The sequence below is a fragment of the Schistocerca piceifrons genome, chromosome 11 (assembly GCF_021461385.2).
Source record: "Schistocerca piceifrons isolate TAMUIC-IGC-003096 chromosome 11, iqSchPice1.1, whole genome shotgun sequence".
Taxonomy (NCBI): domain Eukaryota; kingdom Metazoa; phylum Arthropoda; class Insecta; order Orthoptera; family Acrididae; genus Schistocerca; species Schistocerca piceifrons.
In genome coordinates, this window is record NC_060148.1 from 36,729,407 (window position 1) to 36,747,037 (window position 17,631).

General features: G+C 42.4%; 1 protein-coding gene across 1 annotated transcript in view; it reads left to right on the forward strand.

The window, feature by feature from the left end:
• Positions 1-422: 422 nt before the first annotated feature.
• The window catches only part of LOC124720347 (ankyrin-2-like), a 35,665-nt gene continuing 18,456 nt past the window's right edge, over positions 423-17,631 (forward strand). The window contains exons 1-2 of the mRNA XM_047245676.1: positions 423-509; positions 11,799-12,375. Coding sequence (XP_047101632.1) covers positions 11,810-12,375 — 566 coding nt within the window. The 5' untranslated portion in view covers positions 423-509; positions 11,799-11,809. The remainder of the gene's footprint in view (positions 510-11,798; positions 12,376-17,631) is intronic.

Consider the following 17,631-nt stretch of genomic DNA (forward strand, 5'->3'; position numbering starts at 1 on the left):
CTCTTCGTGCTCATATTGTGGACGGCTGTGATACAATACGCCATTCTGCAGGGCTGCATCGGCGCATCAGGGATTCCGTGCGACGGAGGTTGGATACACGTATCCTCGCCAACGGAGGACATTTTGAACATTTCCTGTAACAAAGTGTTTGAAGTCACGCTGGTATGTTCTGTTGCTGTGTTTTTCCATTCCATGATTACAGTGATTTGAAGGGAAGTAATAAAATGAGCTCTAACATGGAAAGTAAGCGTTTCCGGACACATGTCCACATAACATATTTTCTTTCTTTGTGTGTGGGGAATGTTTCCTGAAAGTTTGGCCGTACCTTTTTGTAACACCCTGTATATACCGACCACTTAAGCAGTCTCGTAAAGGGTTGTGCGCTGATTATGCAAGCTTAGAATGTTTTGTTTGTTAGGGTCGCGCCACTAACCTCACGGCCCACGTCGCAGACTGCACTGTCTGGGCACCGTGCAAAACAGGCGGCAGAGAGACTGTGGCTGCGCCAGGTACAGTATTTTCTTTTTGACATTTTGTTAACCTTGCTATTTGCTAAAAATGTTCTTTGTTCCTTGTTAATCACTAAAAATGATTTACTGGTGTACTTTCCACAGCATTGGTATTTCAGATTTTGTATTGGTTTCATTTTACATGCCACAGATGTACTTTTTTAAGGGGGGTAGGACGTCAAACAGGCCGATTTGGAGCAGGAGAGGCATCACAGGACATTTTAATTTCCAGTGTCTATAATTTTACAAATAAATTCATAAAACTTAGTCAGCAAGACCAGGAAAGGTTCAGGATTCACTCTCATTGCAGTGGAAGTTCGAAAACATAGCAAAATGAATTTTTTTACGTGCGAAATTTCATCATTTTTTCACTTACTAATGGCTGCATTTGTTGCTATAGGTACACTTTTCTTCATAAGTTAGAGAGATTCTTCGATGAATTTTGCAGAGCATACATACCATACGCACAGATGTATGAAACTCTTAGAATTTATTTAATTTATGAAAAAACGAATGAACTGCTATATTTTAAACTTCATGTTTAGAAAAAACACAAATATTATAGTTAATTACCTCAATTTTTTACCACGGTTTTTAATAGATTTGGAAAATTCTACAGTTTTATACACCTTTAAGTGTGGTTTGTGTGCTGTGCAAAATTCATCGAAGAATCTCTCTTACTTACGAAAAAAAGTGTACCTATAGCAACAAATACTGCCATTAGCAAGTGGAAAAACATGATGAAATTTCACACGTAATAAAAATCATTTCGTTATGTTTTCGGACTTCCACTCCTATGAGTGTGAATTCTGAATCGTTCCTGGTCATGCTGACAAATTTTTCTGAATTTATTTGTAAAAGTATAGACAGTGGAAATTAAAATGTCCTGTGGTGCCTCTCCTGCCCCAAGTCGGCCCGTTTCACGTCCTATCCCCCTTGAACAAGTGTGCAGCTAGATGAATATTTTTTGGATACACTGTAGCAGGCTTCCCAGTCTGCCTGTCAGAAGACCGTAGCGCAAGATACATTGACATGTGAGCGGCAGCACAGCCCAATGCAAAATGTACATATATTATGAATAATAACCAACCCAAAAGCGGTTCACTACAGGGCTTTCCCTTCCATGATACAAAACAGTACGTGGTGGTTTCCGCAGTTAGTCTCTACCACAAAATATGCAGCTTAATTGGTGCATGACATCAAAGTACTCTCCAAAACGTCTCTTCTTTAGGGAGACGAGTTGTTCCAAAGTCTTGGGAAATGACATCACCTGCTGAAAAGGAGCCACACTAACACAATTCCATAAAAAGGCTGCCATTTTGAGGGATGAGTAGCAGCCGTGTCTGCGTACACACACACACAGCTTTAATGGGGGAGTAACGTTATTTGTGTCGCAGGAACGTTCACAGTATTTCTGTATTCTGGATGGTTTAAATTCTTAAGGTGTTTGTCCACTTGCAAGATTTGTCATAGTTAACTGAAATTTCTCAATGCTGTGTCTCGCTTCGTATTGTTTCCACCATTAGTAGATGTGATCCGTGGGGGGACAGTGGTGAGGTGTTTCCCTGAGGTGCGGAATAATGTGTGGGTAACGCGTTGGACTGCTTCTGTGTGTTTTTGTAAAATACGGTTAACATACATTTCAGGTTCATGTATCAGACGATGTGGCCGCAAAACATATAGGAATTGGTTAATTAAAAATGTACAGTTCTCCATTTCTGGCATGTGTTTACATTTGCATTTCACTTTCGTTGAAGTATTTACCACTGATTACGCCAAGGAAATACCAGTATTTTCACTACAGGCAACTGCCTGAACTGGGATAGCTCGAACCTAGCACTCGGTATAGCCCAATGTCTAGGCTACGTTGACAGGTCAGCCAGTCGGGCGATCTGCTGTCTTATATTTTAATACCTTCCACTACTTTTAGATTCAGTGTCCGTCATGATACCCCATATGACCGTACTTTCGACAATAAGCGTAGGTGGGATACTGAGTCAAATGCTTTCCAGAAATCAAGAAACACTGCACCTACCTGGTTGCCTTGATCCAAAGCTTTCAGTACGTCCTGTGAGAAAAGTGCGAGTTGAGTTTCACATGATCGATGTTTTCGAAAACGATGCCCATTGGCACTGAGGAGGTCATTCTATTCAACATACTTGATCATGTTTGAGCCCTGAAAATGTTCCAAGATCCTACAACAAATAGATGTCAAGGATATTGGACAGTACTTTTGTGGATCACTTCTACTACCTTTCTTATACACGGGTATGACCTGTACCTTTCTCCAAGAACTGGAAGCGGTTTTTTGTTCCAGGCATCCACGATAGAATAGAGGGGCTAACTCAGCAGCAAATTCAGTGATGGTAAGAACAAAAAAAAAAAAATGGTTCAAATGGCTCTGAGCACTATGGGACTCAACTTCTGAGGTCATTAGTCCCCTAGACTTAGAACTACTTAAACGTAAGTAACATATGGACATCAGACACATCCATGCCCGAGGCAGGATTCGAACCTGCGACTGTAGCAGTCGCGCAGTTCCACACTGCTGCGCCTAGAACCGCACGGCCACTTCGGCCGGCTGGTAAGAACAACCGGTTTTTTTAATCTTCGTAACAAGATTTTCGGTTGGTTATTGGAGTCGGGTATAATCGCTTTGGAGTCGGGTATAATCGCTTTTTTGAAGGAAAAAATAGATAACCAATAAACAGCGAATGAAAACGGGTAAAAATTCGAGCTGTATCAGTGGTACTAAAAACTGCTGTTTCTAAATTAAGAAATTGGAAATTTGTGGTAAGTTCTTATGGGACCAAACTACTGAGATCATCGGTCCCTAAACTTACACACTACTCAATCTAAGTTAAACTAACTCGCACTAAGTACAACACGCGCGCGCACATATGCCCGAAGGAGGACTCGAACCTCCGATGGGAGAAGCCGCGCGAACCGTGACAAGATGCTTCAGACCTAAATTAAGTTTTGATTTGTAAAATTTCCACTGGTCTCACATACTCGATTATTAAAAACAAAGTAACGCAAACCGTGCTCGTTTAATAACAACCCCGAGCAACAGTCATGTGACACTAGAAATGTGGCGCCCATGCAAGTTACATTGCCCTACTAGACGGCACACGCTGCACGCTCTCGTTTATTCCTTTGTGGAAAAGGCAGTTTAAAAAAGAACTACCGTACGATACATTGGAGAGGCGTAACTACACTACTGGCCATTAAAATTGCTACACCAAGAGGAGATGCAGATGATAAACGGGTATTCATTGGACAAATATGTTATACTACAACTGACATGTGATTACATTTTCACGCAATTTGGGTGCATAGATGAGAAATCAGTACCCAGAACAACCACCTCTGGCCGTAATAACGGCCTTGATACGCCTGGGCATCGAGTCAAACAGAGCTTGGATGGCGTGCACAGGTACAGCTGCCCATGCAGCTTCAACACGATACCACAGTTCATCAAGAGTAGTGACTGGCGTATTGTGACGAGCCAGTTGCTCGGCCGCCATTGACCAGACGTTTTCAGTTGGTGAGAGATCTGGAGAATGTGCTAGCCAGGGCAGCAGTTGAACATTTTCTGTATCGAGAAAAGCCCGTACAGGAACTGCAACGTGCGGTCGTGCATTATCCTGCTGAAATGTAGGGTATCGCAGGGATTGAATGAAGGTAGAGCCACGGGTCGTAACACATCTGAAATGTAACGTACACTGTTCAAAGTGCCGTCAAGGCGAACAAGAGGTGGCGGAGACATGTAACCGATGGCACCCCGTACCATGACGCCGGGCGATACGCCAGTATGGCGATGACGAATACACGCTTCCAATGTGCGTTCACCGCGATGTCGCCAAACATGGATGCAACCATCATGGTGCTGCAAACAGAACCTGGATTCATCCGAAAAAATGACGTTTTGCCATTCGTGCACCCAGATTCGTCGTCGAGTACACCATTGCAGGCACTCCTGTCTGTGATGCATCGTCAAGGGTAATCGCAGCCACGGTCTCAGGGCTGATAGTCCATGCTGCTGCAAACGTCATCGAACTGTTCGTGCAGATGGTTTTGTCTCGCAAACGTCCCCATCTGTTGGCTCAGGGATCGAGACGTGGCTGCACGATCCGTTACAGCCGTGCGGATAAGATGCCTGTCTTCTCGACTGCTAGTGATACGAGGCCGTTGGGATCCAGCACGGCGTTCCGTATTACCCTCCTGAACCCACCGATTCCATATTCTGCTAACAGTCATTGGATCTCGACCATCGCGAGCAGCAGTTTCGCGATACGATAAACCGCAATCGCGATAGGCTACACTCCGACCTTTATCAAAGTCAGGAATGTGATGGTACGCATTTCTCCTCCTTACACGAGGCATCACAACAACGTTTCACCAGGCAACGCCAGTCAACTGCTGTTTGTGCATGAGAAATCGGTTGGAAACTTTCCTCTTGTCAGCACGTTGTAGGTGTTGCCACCGGCGCCAACCTTGTGTGAATGCTCTGAGAAGCTAATCATTTGCATTTCACAGCGTTTTCTTCTTGTCGGTTAAATTTCGCGTCTTTAGCACGTCATCTTCGTGGTGTAGCAATTTTAATGGCCAGTAGTGTATAATATTGTGGACTTTACAACACTGACCTCTGTTATGAGTCGATGACTGATGAACGTTGCCGTCCTCGGACATATTCTAAAACACAGTATGAGAGAAAATGTATTTTACAATAGCAGTATAATATTTTCAACTGAGCGTCCTGGGAGATCCAGACTAAAGATGGGCGAACTCGTTCATCCTTGGGAAGTAGTTCACTGGTGATTACTATTTTTTGGGAACCGTTCATTTTTACTCATTCACCGTTCATTTGTGCTTGGTATGTGGTTCTTATGAAAAATTGAAAATTAGTGGCATAAGTGACTGAAGGATTTGGGAGGGGGGGGGGGGGGGGCGGGCGCTAAGATGGAGCATTTGCCACACCCCTGGAGTACAGAATTTTTATTCATGACAGAATTCTCACACATTTCCAATTTTCGTGATCCTGAAAACATCTCTATAGCGTTATGTGGCTGACCGCAGTGAAATAATATAAGGTGGCGCACGAAAAACCGGTCCCAAGTATAGACTGCTCACCAATTACGCACGATTTGTTGACAGCTACGAGCAGAATAGATAAACATGTAATAATTAGGCACTGGAGAAAAAACAAATAAGCTAATGGAAACAACTACTTCGGAACAATAGATGGCGATTGGTGGGCGACAATGAGCAGTCTAGTACTCGGGGCCGATTTTTCGTACGCCACGCTGTACTACTGAAATGATACGCCATTCTGTTTCCTGAAAAGATGTATGTATTACATACCAAGTAATTTTTATGTAATTTACGTAATTATAAAGTACATTTTAATTACCGGTTGTGGACCCTGAATAGAATACGAAAAGAACCAGAAGTTCAGACTTCAAAAAAGGTTTGAAACAGATCTAGAATGGGCATGCGCAGTGAACAAAATGAATAACTCCTCGATACTGAAGTAACTATGAGCAGTCGGCAGTGGAACTGCGACGAGTGGCCACGTGAAGGAGGACGAGTCCGGCCGAGCGAGACCAATGGGAACGGGACCGAGGCTGGAACGAGACCGGCTGACATGCCATTGCAGGAACGAGACCGACCGTTTCCCGTTCCTGGGAACTGTAAGTATAAAGCCGCGACCGAAGTGAACTATGAAAGACCGTTCCTTAGAATTCGTTCCTCACTCGTTTCGCACACATTGATGAACTGTTCCTTTGGGCCCGTTAGTTCACGAACGACCCATCACTAATCTCCCCCCCCCCCCCCCCCGCCTCCATATGAGGCTTGGGCTTGAGGTATTTTGGATTTTGCCACTCCTGCCCTCGCCTCCCCCCCCCCCCACCCCCACCCCCACACCCCCCACCCCGCCCCCTCCGGGGCCTCCGGATACCACACTAATCACTTGCCTATATGTCGGTGCTTATATACCTATGTCAGAGTTGCGCGACGTTGAATATACACTGGAGCAACACACTCAAATGGAAACTTTTTGATCACCCCTTGTATTTTGAGCAACTGTTGGAAACCCTTAAGGCAGTAGACTGTGAGTCGTTGGTGCTTATTCACAATACTTTATATTGGATGTTGCAATGTCTTTTAAGTAGATCCAAAACTAAATAAGTGTTACCTGATTATTCCGAAACAAGTACGAAACCTTTCCTACTTGGCCCTCGGCGTACATTAGGTAAAGGACATTTTATTTCAATTGGTACAAGGTTAGCTGCATTTTTTACTTGAGTTGATTACATTGATTCACAATTAGCTCGTTTCGGCGTAAACGTCATTTTAAAATGTTGCTGTTGATATGTAATTATTGTGGTATATGTATGTCTATGTAATACTAAATTACATTGTGCTTACATCTTGGCGGAATGACGTTCATAATGCATCTTGAAGCGACTTTTCTATCTGGTAACATGTATGTCATTATTGTGAATGATTGCTTTGTATTGAATGTTCACTGGATCTCTGGTCGACTCTACGCCATCAGTCCTGGGATGTGTGGAACTTGGAATGGTTTGGCCTGGGCTCCCCGAACTGAAGACAAGAAGAGAGATGACGACATGGCAGTCTTCCCTTTGTTCTTCTTGCAGGGAATCCACTGTCTTGTCAGCTATGCATTCGGCACACTTCACTGACCCACAGCCACATTCTCTGAAGTGAGTACCCACCTTACCTGATGGTGGGCCACATCCAACTAGATTGCCTGAATTTGGCTGCTTTGTGGTGATCTCTCAACCTACCTGATATGGTACCTTTTGTGCTAGCAGATGACACCAAAGTGGCTGACATGATTTTTACATTTTACCCATGAAAGTGGTTTCTACTTGCCTCTGAGGTGGGGCACTTCAATCTCCATGATTGCCCTGAGACGTTGGAATAGAAAGGGTCCCATTGCAGCCCTTTCATGGCAGTATGGCTGGCCCCGCTATCCTGTCGACCATTTTATTTTCCTTGATCTTTTCCATTTTCTGTTTTTGATGTTATATCTTACCTAGACTTTTATCATCTCGTCCGTGTTGCTAATTTTCTTGATGTAATGGAGGGTGAGGTGGTGATGTTGGGATGCAGAAGGTCTCTCTTCCTTAGCATACCCTGCTCTGGGGACGTCAAACAGTATTCTGGGCAGAGCAGTTAGGCCACCTTACCTCTCTCACTCACCTCCAACTTCTCCTCTATTTTATCTGTCTTATTATATTTTGCTTAAAACAGGGCTTTCCTGGATTTGTCTCTTCTCTTCATGAGGGTTATTCCTGATTCCATAGATATAGGATAAAGGGGCTGATGACCTCTCAGATTGCTCCCTTTAATTGCACTAACCAATCAACCAATCTCCTGACATTGCTTGCAGCTGGTTGCCAGAGCTCGGACTGGTTCAGTACACACCAGTTCACAAATGTTCAGTGCCAACTGCACAGAACAGCCAGCAGGGAACCACACAGTGAGTCTGGCTTCTGACGCCAGGCATTGTACACGGAACACTGTATTGGCTGTGGAAGGTTAAGATCATACATAGAGAAATTATAATCACCGGTAATGATGCAGGAAGAGGGAAAGCAGTCAGCCAAAAGACTGAGGCCTGTGGTAAGGAACCGTGTGCCAGCTGGAAAATCATTTTAATGACATGCCCAAGAAATTTTGAAGAGATTTCATGTAAAGTTGGTGTGGGCTTCTGAAAGAGGTAAAGTATTGAAGTGTCAGTTAGTTCCTCATACATTTATGTGTGCATGCATGCAAAGACCACCTTCTTTACTGTGCAGTCCGATGGCTGTTTGGCAGTGGATTTCCAATCTTCACATCGTTCAGCCTCCATTATCTCAGTGTAGGAGCTGCAGCTGACATCTATAATTCGAAATACGTACTCCAGTCGTGGTTTTTCTCTGCTTCTTTTTCCACTAACAGGTTCTATTGCTGTTTCCAAATGCCCGTTATGTGACAACAGATAAGCAGGCTAACATTCCTTCTCAGATTCTGTTTTTTTCTGCAATTGTAGGCGATGGTAACAAGGTCAAACTTTTTAAACTACAAACACACACACAGTTGCGTTGGTAGTATTCACACTCTTTTATTTACAATGTTCCTGTAACCAAGTTGGCGAAATTAGTAACAAAAAGTACCTGTCATTGTCTGTTGAGCTGGTAACTGTTCATCTAACTGAACAAATCTTAGTTGCACAGCACCATTACCTCTTGCGTAGTGATGATCATAATGTTCTCTCTGTGGGGCTCTGATATCAACCTTCCAGTACTGGTTGTATCTTCTCCCTCAAGTACTTCACATCTGTTGATATTTGAGTCAAGGCTGAACACTCTTGGCTGCGATGAAGGCATGGCCATTAATGGCGACCTCCATCCACATATGTGTAGCCCACTGTTGTCCAGTCTGCAGCGGCCGAACTCGTTTGGCACGATAGCACAGTCATGTGTGTGGTATACGTAAACACTGCCAATCCTGAAAATTTCTCGTTTTGTCTTTTTTAAGCCAAAGTAAGTTTTTGAGAATGTGGCTTCACTGTTTTGAGGAAATGAAGTTACTATTTCTGGTGGATAGACACATAGCTTAATTGTCCAGTACTTTTTTCCCTTTTAAAATCATTGTTCCTGTAGGGATGGAAATTAAGATTTTTCTCAAGATCTGTGCATAGTCTTTCTTGTTTCTTTATGTAACACACAATAGCTTGTAGCCAGATTTTCATTTTGATTGCTCCCTCATCAAGATGTTCTGCAGACATATTGTCTGTACTTGGGGCTTTGGCAGTTCCCACCTTATTCAGAGCTGTTGTGAATATGTTTTAAAATGGATTCACCAACAACTGTTGCTTATGAAGAACAGTAAATTCAGTAAATGAATTGTGATTTGCTGTCTCCTTCAAAGTACCAATCTGGGCATCTAATACAGGCCTTCTACACTCTCTGTATTTAGGAGGACTGAGAATTAGATAACCTGAGAAATTACATCAGCGAGCTCTATGTACCATTAAGAGTACCAATGCTGTTGTGCCGTGACATCACTTACAAAACAACAGTATACAGGGTGTTATAGAAAGGTATGGCCAAACTTTCAGGAAACATTCCTCACACACAAAGAAAGAAAATATGTTATGTGGACATGTGTGCGGAAACGCTTACTTTCCATGTTAGAGCTCATTTTATTACTTCTCTTCAAATCACATTAATCATGGAATGGAAACACACAGCAACAGAATGTACCAGCGTGACTTCAAACACTTTGTTACAGGAAATGTTCAAAATGTCCTCCGTTAGCGAGGATACATGCATCCACACTTCGTCACATGGAATCCCTGATGCGCTGATGCAGTCCTGGAGAATGGCGTATTGTATCACAGCCATCCACAATACGAGCATGAAGAGTCTCTACATTTGGTACCGGGGTTGCGTAGACAAGAGCTTTCAAATGCACCCACAAATGAATCAAGAGGGTTGAGATCAGGAGAGCGTGAAGGCCACGGAATTAGTCCGCCTCTACCAATCCATCGGTCACCAAATCTGTTGTTGAGAAGCGTACGAACACTTGGACTGAAATGTGCAGGAGCTCCATCGTGCACGAACCACATGTTGTGTCGTACTTGTAAAGGCACATGTTCTAGCAGCACAGGTAGAGTATCCCGCATGAAATCATGATAACGTGCTCCATTGAGCGTAGGTGGAAGAACGTGGGGCCCAATCGTGACATCACCAACAATGCCTGCCCAAACGTTCACAGAAAATCTGTGTCTATGACGTGATTGCACAATTGCGTTGGAATGAAGCCTCATCTGTAAAGAGAACATCTGGAGTGAAATGAGGATTGACACATTGTTGGATAAACCATTTGCAGAAGTGTACCCGTGGAGGCCAATCAGCTGCTTATAGTGCCTGCACACGCTGTACACGGTATGAAAACAACTGATTCTCCCGTAGCACTCTCCATACAGTGACGTGGTCAACGTTACCTTGTACAGCAGCGACTTCTCTGATGCGGACATTAGGGTTATCGTCAACTGCACGAAGAATTGCCTCGTCCATTGCAGGTGTCCTCGTCATTCTAGGTCTTCCCCAGTCACGAGTCATAGGCTGGAATGTTCCGTGCTCCCTAAGACGTCGATCAATTGCTTCGAACGTCTTCGTCGGGACACCTTTGTTCTGGAAATCTGTCTCGATACAAACGTACCACGCCACGGTTATTACCCCGTGCTAATCCGTACATCAAATGGGCATCTGCAAACTCCGCATTGGTAAACATTGCACTGACTGCAAAACCACGTTCGTGATGAACACTAACCTGTTGATGCTACGTACTGATGTGCTTGATGCTAGTACTGTAGAGCAATGAGTCGCATGTCAACACAAGCACCGAAGTCAACATTACCTTCCCTCAATTGGGCCAACTGGCGGTGAATCGAGGAAGTACAGTACATACTGACGAAACTAAAATGAGCTCTAACATGGAAATTAAGCGTTTCCGGACACATGTCCACATAACATCTTTTCTTTCTTTGTGTGTGAGGAATGTTTCCTGAAAGTTTGGCTGTACCTTTTTGTAACACCCTGTATATGCTAGTTGAAGGGAAAGGATATTCTCTGTGACTGGCTGTGACGTATTGTGCTGTGCGTGGTTCCTTTATGTTGCCATGTCGGGCTATTTGAGAATTAGTTAAAGGCTGAATAGGTAATGTTTCCCAGAAATATGACCCAGGCTTAGTAGATGTCTGATCCCCTGTGTGAAGCAACTTCTGCATGGCTACAAGTATGGCCGCTGGTTAGGAGTAGAATAATAGAAATTCCAGTCAGAAAATATTATTGTTTCTCTAAATAATTGGAGAAGTAAATAGAACAACTCTTCGGATAAAGTACTGCTATAGGTCCTAATGACCTTGTTAGTATTATGGCAAATGTGCATTTCAAAAGATTTCCAGGTCAAGTATGATTGCAGTGTAGAAAGACATTATCAAAATCAAATCTTCATCTTTTCTGAGGCTTGTTGTGCAAACGAAATGTGCAGAAATAAAAAGGTAACTCTTTAAAATGGTATTATTAAATATCTGCAGCTATTCACTAATGGCATCAGTTTGACACAGCAAGGATAGTATGGTATTGGAACTGATTGGTGATGAGTCACATTTATCAACCGTTGCTGGAGATGGATCTGCTTGTAGCTCATAGAACTTCTGAGGGTGACTGTAAAGACAGTGGGCTACACACTGATGTCGTGTTTCAGAATCGTCCACAATGGAAGCAGTTAAGGGCACTAAGGAGACAACGGCTGTGGGCATCGGTGCCTTTCTCGACGCCGGGGACTGCGCCATGGTGATCTTGGTGGCGGGAGACACGCGGCTGGTGGTGCACAGGGCAGTCCTGGCGGACAGGAGCCCCGTGTTCGCCGCAATGTTCAGGCATGACACGCTGGAGGCCAGCAGTGGTGAGGTGAACATTGAGGACGTGGGGGGGCCAGTGCTGCGTGAGCTGGTCTCGTACCTGTACACGCTGCAGGCCCCCCAGCTGCCCGGCACGGCCCAGCAGCTGCTGGCTGCAGCAGACAAGTACGGCGTGTCGCGGCTGAAGGCAGAGTGCGAGCGGCAGGTGGCCGCTGAGCTGACTGTGGAGACCGCGGCAGCTGCAGCCGTCCTCGCAGTCCGCCACTCCTGCAGTGACCTCAGGCGCGCCGCACTGGCGTTCATTAAGACCTGTCCGTTCGAGGTGATGGCCACTCGAGGCTGGGCAGATGCAATGCTCAATCAGCCTAAAGACTTGATTCAAGTCAGTCAATTGCTTAATGATCCACCACCACAAACCAGGTAAGCATGAGAGACCTCACTTCTTTCTCATTTCTACATGTGGGTGTATTTCCAAGCCCACAATTTTTGCTACTGAGTTTCCTTAGATGTGTCTCTACTGTAAAATACACTATCATAGACGATCATTTCCTGATAGCTCATGATGCTATCATATCCTCCTTGTAACAGGCTCACTGAATCTCTAATCTGAACCCAGTCCATTACCAGATAAATAGCTAACAAAAATCATGAAAGAGCCAATTTGTAGACATTAACTTTCTTAAACTACGTGCGTACAAAAGTTGTTTTTAGGTTTTGGCATAAAGTGAATAAAAAGTTCACTCACTGTGTGAATACAGTATGAACCATTCTGCAGTGGACACAGAGTTGTCTTGCCCAGCACAGTAATCACTATTCACACCTCAGTACTACAGCCTTGTCTGTGGCATAGTTGTCGTTCACTTTTTCCTACGTGCATGCCATGTGCCTGTAACTTTCTCAAAATAATTCTTTGTTCTCTCCAAATCCAAACAGTACATGTAAGATTATGGATTACATTAAAGGCACATTATACGAAAGAATAACATGTTTCTCTGTCAGGGCTTGTATGGAAGATGGGCAGAAACCAGATAAAGTAAGCACCTGTACTCAAATATGTGGCTGCTCACACCTCACGCAGCATGAGACCACCTCATGGGACCACAAACTTGGCTGTTCCACAAAATTCTGAAACTTCCCATCTAATTTTGTTCCACTCTTTTCAGCAATTACATAAAGCTCACACATTCCCCTATGTGACACACAGAATAACATGCTTAGCTGTGTCCTCAATGAATGGGCATCAAACCTCCAGCTGCCTATCTCAATTGCACTATGATCTGTGCTATTCACTCAGTGAATACCTCAGAATTTCATTCTACTGTGGCACTCCTTATGACATCTATCCCATTTATTGCTGTTGCTGTTCCATCTCTGGTAATACGAACATTTTTTCTGCACCACATTAGTTATGTATGCACCTAAAAGTCTAGTAGCCATTGACACTGATAAATTGTCTTTATTTTTCAGCTAGATTTTTAATATTTATGCAGTACATTATGAGCTACTTGTCATACTGGAAACCTTGTGCATGAGATGACACTCCTTGCATTCCTTCATGCAATTGTGATGAACTCATAGCATGTATTGGAAATCATTCAGTGTGTTTCTCTTTTATTCAGTAAAGAGTAACAAGAAAATTTAACTCTGAATCAACAAACTTATTACAGTTGCTATGTATGTTCCTGGAAAAAAAAGGAGAGAAAAGCACATCACACCTAAATTATTCTCTGTATTACTCCATTGCTGTGGGAAAAAACACTAGTTCTTACATTTGAAAAAAAAAATTTAGTAATTGCAATCTCTGTGTACATTTCACAAATTTTCTTGGTGACATACGTAAGATTCTTGTTGCAATTCCTGACCTTCACCTTCTTCACTGTCTCATACTTTAGACCACTGGGTAGTAGTTGCTGCAGGTACGTACACACTGTTTGGTTCTGGAGCTGCCAGGGTGTTCAGTTGTCAGACTCCCCCCTTCTCCCTCTCTCTTCCTCATAATGACACTTAACATCACACATTTTATATGCCACACATGCCTAGAATTTTAATAATTACAATAAGATATATTGCATGTAAGCAGCATATTGTTTTACTGCATTGGCTGACACTGTTCTTTTGCATTTTCTGGAGAGGGCTTCTTGTGACTCCATGATTAATTTTCCTCACCTTGTGTCCATGCCAGACTTTCTTAACATTGATTTCTTATGGAATTTACAATAGTCAGTCAGTCAGTCAGTCAGTCAAGACTGTGTCTTCTCCAGACAGGAAGATATCACAGCTTACTTTAACCACCCACTTCATGGTCCCATGGATGCTTACAAAATGAGAATGCTCATTTGAAAAATTCTTAAATTTATGTTAACTATAGTTATTGTATGAAATTTTGATTTATATGTGATTTTTCCTACCAAATAAATTCTGCAGTACCATCGCCTCTTTCTGTCATTAAATCATGATTTTCATCTTGCTCCCCTGTTCACTGCTCTGAATGACTTCTCCAGCTCAGTTCAAAACTCGCTGTCGACCTTTCCATTATCTGTAGCTTTCAAAGCCCAGTCTTTAATACATGCTTTGAACACCGTCTGATCATAGTGTCACGTTAATACTTTTTTCTTTTTTTTTACAGCCAGATGAGTGCCTGTCCAATTCAAAGGCATTTGTTGATTCTGTGAACTGACATGCTCAAAAGTAGCCAAATTACTTAAATTGTATTCTGTCTGGTTTGTATGCAACCACATAGTGTAACTGTCTTGAAATTCGTCTGCTATTTCCAGTACAGTTGTCACATATACAAAGTTATTACTACAAGAAACCAACAGAGAGAACTGTTCTCTATGGCTATCAGTCAAGGTAAAAACCAATACGACAATAATGTAAAATCTCATTACTGGAGATAACAGTGCTCAATGCTTGAGAACTCAAATTTATTACAATGATATTTCGAAAAGCAAGATTCAAATTTAAATTACTTACTGTTGTGTTGGGCTGGGACCGAGGACTCCAATCCTGCCATTACTGTTTCTGCTAACTAACCACAAGATATCTTAACTATCATTTTAACCACAAGTAACAATGTGTGTGCATGTTTAAACTTAATGTGATGTGGCGTAAAGTTTTGTTTTGGGCAGGGATTCAACTCCAGCACCTAATAGGGTTGTTAGTGAAGCTCAATAAAATGTTACATAACGAAACATTTCACCACTAGAGGGATAATCAAACTGAAATAACTTGACAACAAAATTTCGCCCAACCATGTTTGAAACCCACTATAGACCATAATTTTCAGGCCATGAACAGTTATAGAATGTCAGTTTATTTCAACACTAGTGAGATATGTTAGTGTCTCATCTAGGAATTATGCAATGAAAAGTTCTGTGCTGACTAGGACTCTTTAACTATGTACATACAATTGCTATTTACTACATACGAATAGATGTTGACTATCAAATGCTCTTTCACCAATAGCTAGAAGTGGAATTGATTATGATAAAAGGTTCTGTGCGTGAGAGTAAAAACCTGTGCCAATCGTTATTTTTGACAATGCGTGCAGAAATGTTAAAAATGGTAATTGCTTTTCACCTATGGTTTCATGTACATTTGTAATTGAGATAGTGTGTCATTGTCCAGAGGAGTTAATTATTTTCTAGTTCTTTATTTTTGTGCTAGAGATTTGTTAATTTACTAAAAGAAGAGATGCATTTGATTTATAAGGACGTCAGTCATTGGTAGTCACTACTCTATTCTGAGAATGGGTCCATTATTGTTCATGAAGTGTTCTTTTATTGTAGTTTAAAGAGGAATTTATTTTTTACCATCAAATGTTATTAAGTTGCAAAGAGGCTTTATGTATCCAGCATAATACACTGAAGAGACAAAGTGGTACACCTGCCTAATATCATGTAGTGACCTTGCAAGCATTCAGAAGTGTTGCAATACAGTGTGGCATGGACTTGAGTAATGTCTGTAGTGGTGGTGGAGGGCAGTGACACCATGATTCCTGCAGGGCTGTCAATAAATCTGTAAGAGTACGAGGGGGTGGAGATCTCTTCTGAACAGCATGTGGCAAGGCATTCCAGATATGCCCAATAAGGTTAATGTCTGGGGAGTTTTGTGGCCAGTCAAAGTGGTTAAACTCAGAACTGTTCTGGAGCGCCACTGTAGCAATTCTGTACATGTGGGTTGTCACGTTATCCTGCTGGAATTGCCCAAGCCCATCGGAATGCAAAATGGACATGAATGGATGCAGGTGATCACATAGGGTACATGTTACCTGTCAGTCATATCTAGATGTATCAGGAATTCCATATAACTCCAACTGCATGTGTCCTAAATCATTACAGAGCCTCCACCAGCTTGAACAATCCCCTGCTGACATACAGGGTCCATGAATTCATGAGGTTGTCTCCATACCTGTACACGTTCATCCACTCAATACACTTTGAAACGACTCTTACAACCAGGCAACGTATTTCCAGTCATCAACAGTCCAATGTCATTCAACATAGAAGTTTTCTGGGTCTGGTACCACGTCATAATGTATAAAACTACTGCTGCTGGACACAAACCAACGTTTCGGCCACGGTTGCAGTGGCCTTCTTCTACCAGTAGACCCAGAAGAAGACTGCTGCAACCATGCCCAAAATGTTTGTTTTTGTCCAGCAGCAGTAGTTTCATACATTATGTGGTACCATACCCAGAAAACTTTTATGTCAACTGACTCTGGCTGTGAAAGCCTATGCAATTATATCACGTTTTGTTGTTTATGGACCCAGGCGAGGTGTAAAGCTTTTTGTCGTGCAGAAGCCCCTATCGATGATGTTTTGTTGAAGCTCTTCACACGCTGACACTTGATAGCCCAGCATTGAAATCTGCAGCAATCTGTGGAAGGATTGCACTCTAATCACACTGAACAACTCTCTTCAGTCGTTGTTGGTCCCATTCTTGCAGGATCTGTTTCTGGCTGCAGTGATGTCAGAGATGTGAAGTTTTATCAGATTCCTGATATTCATGGTACATTCACAAAAGGGTCATACAGGAAAACCCCCACTTCATCGTTATCTCGAAGATGCTGTCTCTCATCACTTGTGTGCTGGCTGTAACACCATTTTCAAACTCTATTAAATCTTGATAACCTGCCATTGTTGCAGCAGTATCTGATCTAACAACTGCACCAGATACTTGTTATATGTAGGTGTTGCCACATTCTGCCTGGTTACATATCTCTGTATTTATATATCACTATTATACCAGTTTATTTGGTGCTTCAGTGTAGTTTCTTGAAGAGGTCATTCATTATTATTATTTCTTCTGTTACTATTTACACCATTGATCGTGGCAAAGACCAGGGTAGCCTTAAGCAAATGTAACTTTAGTAGCATAGATGATCACTTTGGATAAATTCCATGTGGAAAAATTTACCGAAGCCAGTAGTGTGGAAGGAGTCCTAATAAAAGTACCATGCAATTGCTTTAGAAAATGCATAATTTTTTTCTCATGTAGCATATACATTGATGTTTATAACCTAGCAGAGCAAAATTAATTTAAACAAGTAGGTTCATACATAAGATAATTCAGATTTATCATTTGTCAGTTTTTATTTGAGATTCTAAATTGTTCTTTCAGTGACTTACCGGATGTTGTACATTTGAAAGTAGTGAGGATTATTGTGTAAGCATC